The sequence below is a fragment of the Pinus tabuliformis genome, chromosome 6 (assembly GCF_031772625.1).
Source record: "Pinus tabuliformis cultivar Carrire ecotype Pingquan chromosome 6, CPIR1, whole genome shotgun sequence".
Taxonomy (NCBI): Eukaryota; Viridiplantae; Streptophyta; class Pinopsida; order Pinales; family Pinaceae; genus Pinus; species Pinus tabuliformis.
In genome coordinates, this window is record NC_142292.1 from 81,540,985 (window position 1) to 81,553,617 (window position 12,633).

General features: G+C 40.5%; 1 protein-coding gene across 1 annotated transcript; it reads left to right on the forward strand.

Moving 5' to 3' along the window:
- The first annotated feature begins 1,078 nt into the window (after nt 1–1,078).
- Nucleotides 1,079–5,386, forward strand: LOC149257364 (uncharacterized). Its single transcript, XM_089370221.1, has 2 exons — nt 1,079–1,370; nt 1,716–5,386. Exons 1-2 carry the CDS (start codon nt 1,079–1,081, stop codon nt 5,384–5,386), a joined length of 3,963 nt encoding a protein of 1,320 aa, XP_089226347.1.
- The last annotated feature ends 7,247 nt before the right edge of the window (nt 5,387–12,633 follow it).

Genomic DNA, 12,633 nt, shown 5'->3' on the forward strand with positions numbered 1-12,633 from the left:
TAGTGGAGTAAATTGGACTCCCACAACTGAATGTCATCATATTTGTCTTTGAGCCAACAATACATCTCAAAGAGGTCAAATTCACATAGAGTTTCATGAATTTTATGGTGTCTGTCAACCAAAGGGATGTGGTGAAAATTAATGGGAGGATAAATCAAAGGATTGACAGGGTCTTCTGGTCCTTTGTCCTTTAGAGGAATCTTTGGATAAAGCTAAGGACAAGAGTGAAAATTGGATTTGAGGTTTTAATACACAGAGAGAAGTCAGGTTTTGGGGGCAAGAACAGAGGCAATAGATTGAAAATAAGTAAGCAGACATTGTTGTTGGCAGGTGAAAACGTCGGAGCTTAGCCCAACAAACCTGTAACAAAGCAATAACAGTAACAATGCATGAATTCAATAACTTGTTAATGAGTGAAAGGAAGGTTTATATAATAGTGTGGTTTTTCCATTTAAGGTGGCACGGGTCCGTTGGATTAACAGTTAATCCATTTTATGCTTAACGACTTAATTTTGGAGGGAGAGGATGTAATTGGTGGAGTTAACAGGCAAATGACGTGGTGAAAGGTGAGTGGCAGGAGTGCAACGGGTAGGAGAGTGGTATCGAGAGGCAAAAAAACAATTTTTTGGAGGGGGGGAAGCGTTTATCAGTTTTTCCCAAGGGGGCATGAAAATCTATGGTGTTGACATGCAAGGGTGACACAATTTCAAATACCACCCATTTCAGACCCCTACCCCTAACGATAAAGTTCGGATGGTGAGGGGGGCCCAATATGCTATGTGGGTTGTTGGATCTTGGGAGATGGACGAAGATGAGGTGAGAGGTGGCAGAGAGTTAGTGTGAGGTGACGGGTTGTTCGGGAGGGTCGGGAAAATAATTTAATGCATAGTGGGGAATATTTGCAATATATGAGGGGGGTAATAAACATAGGAATAGGAATTTCCGGCCCAAGACACAAGCGCAGGCGGGGACGAAAAACAAACACAGAGCAGCTACAGGAACTTGGCGACATGTTAATCAATGCTGGCTTGATTAGGCAGCTAGATGAGTACTCGTCCTTCCAACCAACTTGTTAACTATGAAGGTCGTCTCTTGGAACGCCAGAGGAATAAGTGGTCAGGCCAAACAGAGGGTCCTAAAACGAATAATGGGGAAGTATAATCCGGATATGCTGTTTCTCCAGGAAACCAAATGCAACAGTGAACTCCTAGGCATGCTACGAAGGAAGATAAGCAGGAACCTTGAAGTTATGGAGATTGATAGTAAGGGACGTGAGGGAGGCCTAGCCACCTTTTGGGATACTCGAAGGTTTCACCTCTTAACAGCTGAAGCCAGCAAGCACTACCTGGCTTTGGAGATGCAGCCAACAGGTAACTCTTCTTCTTTCATCTGTATTAATGTCTACAGTCCCCAAAAGATAGAAGATAAATTTTGTTTTCTAGATTCGCTCACCAAACTTATAGAAAGACAACAGAATGCCAATCTCATCCTAGGAGGAGACTTCAATATGATAACCTCCCTCCTGGAAAAGAAAGGAGGCCTAAGAAAATTACACAGGGATGGAGAGGCCTTCATAAGCTTCATAGAGAATGCAAAACTGGTGGATGTTTATCCCAAAAGCGGAAAATATACCTGGAACAATAGACGGGGGGGAGATAGGCTCATTGCTTCTAGATTGGACCGTTTCTTAGTTTCATAGAATCTGATACTGGAAGGAATAGATGTAGAATCAAATATCCTCCCGAGTGGAGGATCAGACCACTGGCCGGTCTCACTGGCAGTTGAGATTCAGGAGACTCCCAAAAATAAACCCTTCCGGTTTGAAAAATTCTGGATAGAACATCCCTCTTTCCTAGAATTGGTAGAGAAATGGTGGAAAGAGCCTACAAGGGAGGAAGGATCCAAAATGTTCACTCTGCAACAGAAATTAAAAAACATCAAACTTAAACTGAAGGAATGGAACAAACAAGTCTTCGGAAATATCTTCCAGGAGAAAGCTATTATCGAAGAGAAACTGGAACTAATACAAAAGGAAGGCATGGAAGGCCGCAGAGAGGAGGAGACAAGTAAACTAGAAGAGGAACTCACACAGCAATGGCACACCAGGTGCAAACAGGAAGAAACTCTATGGAAACAGAAATCCAGAATTCTTTGGCTGAAAGAAGGGGAGCAAAATACAAAGTTCTTCCACAGATCAGCCATGGATTACAGAAGTGCTAATAAAATCCTGGAGTTAAAAGATGAGGAGGGGAACCTCATAAGAAATCACAATGAAATCTCAGCCTCCCTCAGAAGTCACTTCAGCCTCATAGCGCAGGAACCAAACATTGATAGGGAGGAAGCTATTTCAAAGATCACAGAAGTAATTCCCAGAATGATTACTAAAGAACAGAACTGGTCCCTCCGAAAAACAATTACAATGGAAGAAGTTGAGGAGGCTGTCAAAAGCATGCCCAATGATAAAGCTCCGGGCCCGGACGGCTTCACCATCAACTTCTACAAAGCTTGCTGGAACATTGTCAAGCAAGATATATGGGAAATAGTGGAAGACTCCAGACGCTCCAAGACCATTCTTAAATCCTTAAATTCCACCTTCATAGCTCTTGTTCCTAAAATGGAAGTGGCCAATACTCCGGAAAAATTCCGGCCTATAGCACTTTGTAATGTCATCTATAAAATAATTTCAAAGGTCATTGCAAACAGGTTGAAAGCGATCCTTCCGGGCATCATATCTCCAGAACAATCTGGCTATGTGGAGGGAAGGCAAATAATGGATAATATCTTGCTTGCGCAGGAGATGATTCACTCTCTTCATTCCAAAAAAGAAGCAGGTATGCTCATGCAGCTTGATCTCTCCAAGGCTTATGATAAGGTTAGCTGGTCCTATCTGGAAGCTGTGCTTGCAGCATTTGGATTCAGCATTCAGTGGATCAAGTGGATTCTAGCCCTCATCAAGTCACCTAAACACTCCATCCTTGTGAACGGGGTTCCCTCAGCTCCCTTCCAACCAACCAGAGGCATTAGGCAAGGCGATCCCCTCTCCCCCTTTTTGTTTATCATCCTCATGGAGGGACTTGGCAGATTAATAACAAGGAACAAAGAAGAAGGCATCGTCAGAGGCCTTCAACCCATCAGAGAATGTCAAGCCACAACCCATCAACAATTCGTGGACGATACCATGCTACACGGCACCCCTACTGTCAAAGAAGCCTTAGCCTTCAGAAATATTCTCAATCTCTTCAGCCATGCCTCAGGAATGGAGATCAACTTCTCCAAATCTACTCTATTCTTCTTCAATACTCACCCTTCCATTCAGTCTCACCTCTCTCGTCTCCTTGGGTTCAAAATTGGATCCCTTCCCTCCAGATACCTTGGTGCCCCCCTTACGCTGAAACCTTGGCAGAAAGGGCACTGGGAGAAAATCTTAGCTAGTTTGGAAAGGAAAAGTAAACACTGGACTCACCGCGCTTTAAACTTTGCAGGCAGACTAATTCTCACAAAGGCGGTTTTGCAGGCAATTCCCCACTATATGCTCTCCATCCTCCCGGCACCAAAAGGGGTCTTGAACCAAATTCGCGCCATTCAGCATTCCTTTCTGTGGAGCGGAAGCAGCGAGAAGAAAAAATGGGCTCTGGTGGCCTGGGAAAAGTTATGCAAACCAAAGAACAAGGGAGGGCTAAATCTAGTTGATCCAGCAACAGTAAATAACATCTGTGGAGCCAAGATTTGGTGGAAATGGATCTCAGATACGAGTCTTCCCTGGGCCACTCACTGGAAAGAAAAGTACATGCCAAACAGCAACAATCTAGACATAATCAGGATGCAGATCACCTGCAATGGCTCACCAATCTGGAACCACGCTCAGGCCAATAGAAGCATAGTCCAGGATCATAGCTTCTGGGAGATAAGGAACGGCAACAATGCTCTCTTCTGGGAAGATGCCTGGCAACAGCTTCCCAAGTTGGATTCCCCTCTTCTCCTTCCCTTGAAACAAAGACAGCAAGAGGCAGGCAAATTCACTGTAAGTCAGTACTGGTCGACCAACAATGCTGACCAGGATTGGAGGCAGTGGACAGCTTTTGATTTAAACAACAATGATCTCCCTCAGGAAACTCTACAAGATTTAAATCAACAAATTTCAAAGAGGAAAATTAGAACTGCAACCGAGAACGACAAGCTCAGATGGGGGCCCAAAGGGAACGGGAACTTTTCTCTGAAAGAGGCCCGGAACATCATAGATGAGGAGGGATCACCAAACATTCTACCCTGGGCAACTAAGGTGTGGGACAGTTTTCTTTGGCCGAAAATAAGAACTTTTCTATGGCTATTAATGCAGAAGAGGACTCTCACCTGGGAAAACCTTATGAAGAAAGGCTTCAGTGGACCATCCAGGTGCCCTATGTGCACTAAGGAGGAGGAAACAATGAACCACCTCCTTAACTCCTGTGAATGGGCTTCGACGCTCTGGGAATGGATGGAAAACATTCTCGGAGCCTCTGACCGTAACAGGGATTCAATACAGGAAACTATCTCCAACTGGAGAAACCAGTTCTCCAAAGTGAACAGAGTGGAAAGCATCTGGAAATCTGCCCCCGGATTTATAGTTTGGACCATCTGGAAAGAACGCAACCGCAGAATCTTCAGAGAAGAAACTAGAAGCCCAGAATTTGCAAAGGAATCCATCGTAACTAATATCAAACAGCTCATACAAGCCAAATGCAAAGATGCAGCTGAGGAAAAACCAACTAGTCAGGATTTAAGAATCTTAAAGGCGTTTCAATTGGAAATTGTGTGCCATCAACCCACAGGGGGAGGTTCTAACCAACCCGCTTCAATTTCTTCGATGTGGCAACGTCCTCCTCTGGGCAGCCTGAAAATGAACTTTGATGGTGCCTCCAGGGGAAACCCTGGTATAGCAGGTATTGGTGGAGCGGTGCGAAATCAAACAGGGGAAATCACTCATATGTTCTGCAGAGCTTTAGGTGAAGCAACTAATAATGAGGCCGAGTTTGCTGCTCTTGAGCAGAGTTTAAAAATCCTAAAAAATCTCAGAAAAGGGAATCTAATAGTCGAAGGAGACTCTCTTCTGGCTATCATGGCGGCTAAACGCCTACAGACAGGCACGGCCATAAGCAAAGCGACCAAACATTGGAGGCTGGCCAAAGCAACGGAAAACATAGCTGAGCTAGTTATGGGGATGAAGGGTCTTATCTTTCAAACAACCAGAAGAAGAGCGAATGGTCTTGCTGACCATCTGGCAAACTGTGGAGCAGACAACCCCAACATAGCCATTGACAGATGCTGGAGGGAGTTTGACGACCCAACCATAAGGGAAGCATGCATACAACTGGCAGCGAAAGATCTTACCCAGGCCACCCAACCTTAACCGAGGATGGCACTTGGCAACAATCTCGAAACCACGAGAAGACAGGTAAGGAGTGTCAATCTAAAACCATCAACGGGCTGATTAAACATAGGGGGCGGTGGAACTCCCGGCGGCAACAGCTCCTGCAAATTGGAGATCATAACGATTCATGCGACGGGATCCAGCACATCAAACAATGTCCTTTAAGCACGCACGGAAAGGATGTGCATGGAAAGGATTCACGACCATTAATGGCAATTCTGAGTGGAAGACGGTGGCACAAGGCCCGAAGGACCAGTTTCAGGCATGATAGCACAGAGCGCATACCCACCCTCACGCGCCACCACCCTTTACGAAGGTTTTTACCACACACTTGGCACCTGGCTCGCCCACCTTGTAGTTACATCATGAGCTCCATTTCCTCCAGGGACAGGCCCGCTTGTGCGACTCCTCAGATCACCTACCAGCAAGGTACCACCGCTATCAAAAGCATTTACTCTGATCCCCTGAGGAAGCATCACCCCTACCATTATAAAAACTGGGGCAATTGCCCTGTTCCCCTTATTGTTCTTAACGTCTGTGTCGAGAGTGGTTCAGCCTACAATTCTGTTTCAAATCGGGCAAGCCACGAGAGGGTTACCATGAAAGAGGGGAGCAGTCGCTGCGAGGCGGCTAACAGGGAACTTCAGGCTGCAAGAAGTGGCTACGAAACCAGGACTGCAACCAGAATCAAGCGCAAAATGGCAGAATTGGAGGCTGAGGCAAAACGTGAGGAGGACGGTCGCTCGGAGATGGAGATCGCCGCCGAGGTCAACTGGGTAACAGACCCCGGCACGCCTGCGAGGAGGGCCACTCAGTTTGTGCGTACCAAGGCGGAATGCTGGCGCATGAAAACCTTAATTGCCAAAGCGCTGGAATCAGTCACAGAGGTAAATCTCACCACTCAGGTCAATCTCACCACAGAACAGATGGCCAGGATTACGGATTACAACAGCTCCCTGGACAGCAAATTAACTGCGGTGAATGAATCGATCAAAACCCAGAACCGTCTGATGATGCTGCTCATCCAGCTTCTCAAGGACTCCATTAACAATGCTACTGTGGCGCAGCCAGCCACTTCCAACGTGAACTATGCTGCTCAGCCATCGACCTCGGTAGCGTTTCAGCCTGCATCCCGGGAAGAGCTGCAAGCGAGGATCGACAGCCAAATCAAGAACAGTGGCCTGGATACCACCGCCCAGATGGGTAAATACCACCTCTAAAGTCTTCATGTCTTCGCGCTCTGGCTACTCTGTTATCTTCTCACTTTGTTATATCGGCTGTAGTCTGTGTTTGTTGCTCGGATAATACTCCTACCATCGACTCAGGGTAGCTCCTGGGGTCTAGAAATTTTTGCTCTGTCTATCGCCACCCTGCGTGGTGTGCCTCGTTTTGGTGTAATTGTAACACGTCTTCTGAGCAGGCGATTAGCCCAGGAATATTGTACATCCCTGCTCACACTGCCTTTGCAGTTTTTTTGTATTATACTGGTTATATAATATAATCTTCTTACTTACAAAAAAAAAAAAAAATAAACATAGGAATAGGGGATCGATACACCAAAATTGTAGTGTCTCTTATTGGTGAGATAGATTTGATGACACTTAGAGAGGGTGATTTTGATATAATGATATAATATTATGCGTGAGAAACTTATGTACATGCTTATATGCTATAGACCTAGTTTGGGTCACCTAGTTGTTGTGTGCTTAGGATAATATCTATGGTTGTGTGTATAAGAATTTATTTTGGTTAAGAACATATTATCGATGTTTTATCTTTTGGTATCTTAGTTTGGAAATATGTGTATGAAATGGATGTTGATTCAGGATTGAGACACATAGATCCATGGATGATCATGGTTATGTGGAACATATGGTTAATTATGATTAATGGATGATACATGATTTATATGATTATATATGTTTAATATTGTAATGATCAAGATGTGGCAGGTACATAGTTATTTGCAAACAAGGATGCTCAAATTATAAATGTCTGTGGAAGTCATGATACATGATTTTTATGATTTTATATGCTTAATCTTGAATTGAGCAGGATGTGATATGGAACGTGGTTATTTTCAAACAAGGATGTTCAAATTTTAAATGACTACGGAAGTCATTTCTCTAGAACCAAAATGGTTGTGGAAGTCATGCACAATTTTTTGTAAAATGTGAATAAGTTAATTATGAATTATATTGATTCCTTTGATTTATGAGATTGTGATGTGTGCAAGTCTTGGAACAAGGCCTTAAAAATGAACCATCAAATGGGTATGAGCTCACAATCAGTACCTTAAGGTGAAGCGTGGAGTTTCAAAGTAGAGTAGATGAGAAGCCACAGAAATTAGGGCACAGAGTCCTAAATCCATGAAATATAAAGACATGGAGTCTTGTATCTATAATAAAATGTTTAAGGCATGGAGTCCTGAATATTTAAAAAGATCAAGGTGTGGAATCTAGGATCTTTAGAGTAGATTAGGGCGCAAATTCCTCAATCTACTAAGGCATGGAGATGCATGCAATAGGGGTATAGAATCCCTATTCTCTGGAAGAAAAATACAACTCACGGGAAGCTCAAGGATGAATTTCCTTAACAAAACCTCTTTTCTAACAATCCTAGAGTGACTTTCTAAAGATAGAAATTCATGTCTAGCATCTCAAGCATGACTTTCGAAAAATAGTAAATCACCTTACATAAATTGGCAATCAAGTATAGTTGAAGGAAAATCACTTAACTTATCATTAATCAATCATAATCATTCAATCTCGAATTAATCCTAAATATTATTAATATTAATATTATCTTTTATGACACTATGATATTATTATTAAAAGAGAATTACAAGTCACCTTCATCTCCTCAATCACTTCACACCTCTCTCCTTGATGACTCTCATGGCTCTATGGAAATCTCTCTTTTAATAATACATTACACTCTATTTTATGCAATCATCAAAGAATGGCATATTCCTCTTCAACTCATTAAAGACATGTCATAAATATTCCTCTTATGCTCTCTTTAATGCATAAGTTACACTATCTTTAACTAAGTCATGCATACCTCTCCTTGATGGCATGAGTTACACTCCTGTAAATGGAATACAATGCATGCATATTACTCCTCCTTTATGACAAGAATTTTTTGCTCCTCCTATATATGTGTCTCATGTATTCTCACTTAGGGGGAGGGAGGTGCATTGTGATACTAAGAGTTGGAGAGATTTGAAATAAATTATGAGAGTGGGAGACTTGGAGAGTAGCCAATTGCTTTCGAAATGATTTTGAAATTCCTAATCTAAATTACTATGTAGCTCTACTTGGTGGAGTTGACCATGAGTGGTGTTGGGACGAAGTGAAACTTATCTTCCTCAGCTTGACTTGGATATCTCTCTACTGCTATATTTTGGTATTGTTTGTGAGCTCTTACAACTCGGGGGTTCCAAGGGGAGAATTTCTCCCTGGATATGGTTGAGAGGAAAATCGGATGGTTCACAATGAGTTGGTAAGGATATTGGAGCAGGAGCACAATCTCATTGGAGTTGGAGCATATTCCCATATTTTTAGAATTGTATAAATACACTGCTAGGTATGTTCATAAGCATTCTTGAAATTTTAGTTTATTATTAATTTAAAAGTGTTGTAGAACTTTAAAATTCATTGAAAATTGTTACTGTTGAATGTTTATGAGATATTTGCAGATTTATTTATGAACTAACCAATAACGAATGGCAATTGTAGTTGAGAATGTACATGCAGGAGAATTACAACAATAATGTGTTGCCAAAGTTTTAAGTTCTTTTTATAATGAATTTTTGTCCATTGTAGGTTGTCATGAGTTGACTGAAATACCATATTATCATATATTTGAGTTTTTTTCTCCATGTACAATTGTAGATGAAGTTTTCACACTAAGCATTTGACAAAGTGATAAATGAGATAGTAGGTATGTTTGTTGTTGTTATTTTAATAAATCAAATCTTTGGAATGTTTTGTTACTTTTCCGCTCAACATCAGGGGGTATCTATGCCATTTGGCCATTTAACCCCTCATTTGATTCCAAAAAAGTACTTTGCCGAACCGAGATAAAAAAAATATGGGTGATTTTATAGATTGTTGCTGTTAATTATATGTGTCTATTTTCGAGTTTTTGATGAAAAACTAAGATTGTCTAGTCCCAGTTTTAAGATGCCAACATTTGAATTTTCAATTTCATAATTTTCTGAGTTGAATAGGTTGAAGAAGAATCTCAAATTCATTGTTGCCAAGTGTTTGGAAAAATTCCTCAATGGTTGTAGATTGCATGCTTGCAAAGTGTTTGTCAAAATGCCTCAATGGATATATATTGCATGTTTGCAAAGTGTTTATCAAAAGACATGAATGACTGTATTTTTTGTGCATATAAATTGTTAGAGTAAAAGTCCTACTTACCGTCATGCAAAGTGTTTGTCAAAAGATATGAATGGTTGTATTTTTATGAATATAAATTGCTAGAGTAAAAGTCCCACTTACCGTCATGCAAAGTGTTTGTCAAAAGACATGAATGACTGTAGTTTTTGTGCATATAAATTGTTAGAGTAAAATTCCTACTTATCGTAGTTTTTATGTACTAGAATTTTATGAATAGACTATTTGACAGATGTAGCTTCTTATGTCTGCAAGCTTTTGGTATGAACATGAAAATTAATTTAATAATTTGATGAAGTGTGAATAGAGAATATGATTGTTGTTACTTTCATTATCTAAATCTTTCATAAAAAAGGGGGTTGTTGGAAACAATTTTATAGTGACTTTCTATAGGATTTTGTGCAAGTGAGCATAATAAGTTTTTTTTGAGCTGCATGTGTTCATGGGCGCATTCTTGTGCTTCAATGACTATAGAAAACAACTAATTGTGCCCAGTTTATGCAGTTTCATTGTTTTACATGACAATTTTTGAAGAATAATATTCTTCTGAATTAGTAGCAGTAGTTGCTTTTGTTTCAACATTTATTATATAATTCTCATGATTGCAGCATTGCCTTAATAATTGGGATTGGGAATTTTAATGATGAATTTAGAAATTTTGCTGGGTCAATATATTTTTTGATTCTATTTCATAAACATATCATATTTATTAGATTTATTGATGAAGAGAAACATATTCTTCCCTCAGTTACCTTGCTATAGGTAGGTTAATACCCATACACTTATATGTGATTTTTATAAAATAAATATAATATTTCTGTGGTTATGATATCAAGAGTCAATAAATGAAGCTTATTTAGTATAATCTAGGAAATCAAATAGGTTGATCTAGCTTAATGTTCGCACATGAAATTATGGTAGAATTTATTTCCACTCTTACTTAGAGCTCATGTATAAGTATGAAAATAGCACATGTTATCATCTTTTAAACTTGAGAGGAAATGTGTTTTGGAATTGGTCTTAAGGGAAATTTATCCCCGACTTCTTATGTTATATTCTTACATTGAAATAGTTGAAGGAACATGGTTACATGATAGCTAAGTTAGTCATATTATGAGTAAAACAAAAATAAAATAAAAATAAAAATTGAGTAATAGTATTCAATGTGACATTTACTTCTCTATACTATTGATGGTTGGTAAGGTGGGACCTTACAAAAATAAATTGATATATAACTCTTTAGAGTAAAACCTTACTCCTTTGCCTTTTCCTTCTGCACATGAAGATAACATTTGACATTTCCCAATGTGGCGTATTTTGACTAGCAACATGTGCATTTATAAAGATATGAAATGAAGCCATTCTTTAATTTTTGCTTCCCTAACATTTTATTTACTTTTGCCTTATTTGTTTAGGGCAGCTAACACCTATGATATGGATGCCTATAAAACATTAAATTGGCCTAACATTTTAACTTTTCTTTTTTTTGCATCCATATCCTAACTCAACATTTTAAAAATATTTTTGGCTAATATACTAACTTATCAAAACAAAATAATGTTACAGCAAAACCTACTGTGAGAAGAAGGATAATATGCCCTCTCTATTTTTAGCCACACCCACTTGGAATTTGTTCCGAGACACCATCAAGGAGAAGTGCTACCCTGTCGGGAGCTATGAGGATAAATACATAAAATGGACCACATTGAAGCAGGGAAGGGACCAAGACATGCTGAAGTTTACCAATGTTTTTTCATACCCTTCGCACGAAGTTGGGTATCAATAATTCTGAGAAACATTTGGTACTCAAGTACGCAGCTATCTACACAACGACATCCAGGATGAGATGGAGTTCGTGGACATCTCCTCATTTGACATGGCATCCGATACGCTGTCAAGTTTGAGCAAAATCTTAAACAAAAAAGGCAAATTGTGAATCCGAAGCAAGGGAAAGGTGACCACAAACAGCAGAACAAAGGACAAAGCCATGGAGGGGTAGCCCAGGACAAAACACCAAAGCCACAAGAAAAGAAAAAAAGCGTGAAGATGAAGAAGGACACGGGAAAGTGGTGTAAGTTACATAATATCTCCACTCACAACACAAGTGAGTGTCCGACCAAACAATCACTTGTGGCCGAGTTGAAGGCTTTTGAATCATATGCACGTTACGACTCCAAGTCAAAAACTAACAAGGGGAATGACAAAGGGAAGCAAATTATCGATGCAGAGCCCAATGCCATTATTTCCACCACGAAGATCCAGAAGGAGGAACTCGAAGATCCAAAGGAGTAGGACTCTTCCACTACCAGATGTGGGTAAAGGGTTCCCCACTACAGTTCACTGTCGACAACGGTAACCAAAATAACCTCATTTCAATAGAGGTCATGAAGCAATTGGGCTTACCAACCATAACAGATCCACAACCATACACCATCGGGTAGCTTCACCAAGGACATGATCTCCACTTCAGCCAGCAGTGCCACCTTCCATACAACATCAAGCTCTTCACAGATGATGTATTATGTGGCGTTTCTCCTCTTGATGTTTGTGATGTGTTATTATGCCAACCATACATGTGGAAGAGACATGTTGTGTATGAGTCAAGGCCTTGCACTGTTATTGTTACTTTGGGAAATAAGTTGTATAGGATATCGAATGTAGCACCACCTACCGTCATCTCTTTGGTTACTACAAAACACTGTAGTAAGCTCATTTCCAAAACCGAGAAATTTGTTTTCCTGATGATACACCCACAGGGAAAAAAGAAGATGGTGGCCACGATCTCTAGACAGGGTCCCTCTGCACGACAACAAAAAATGG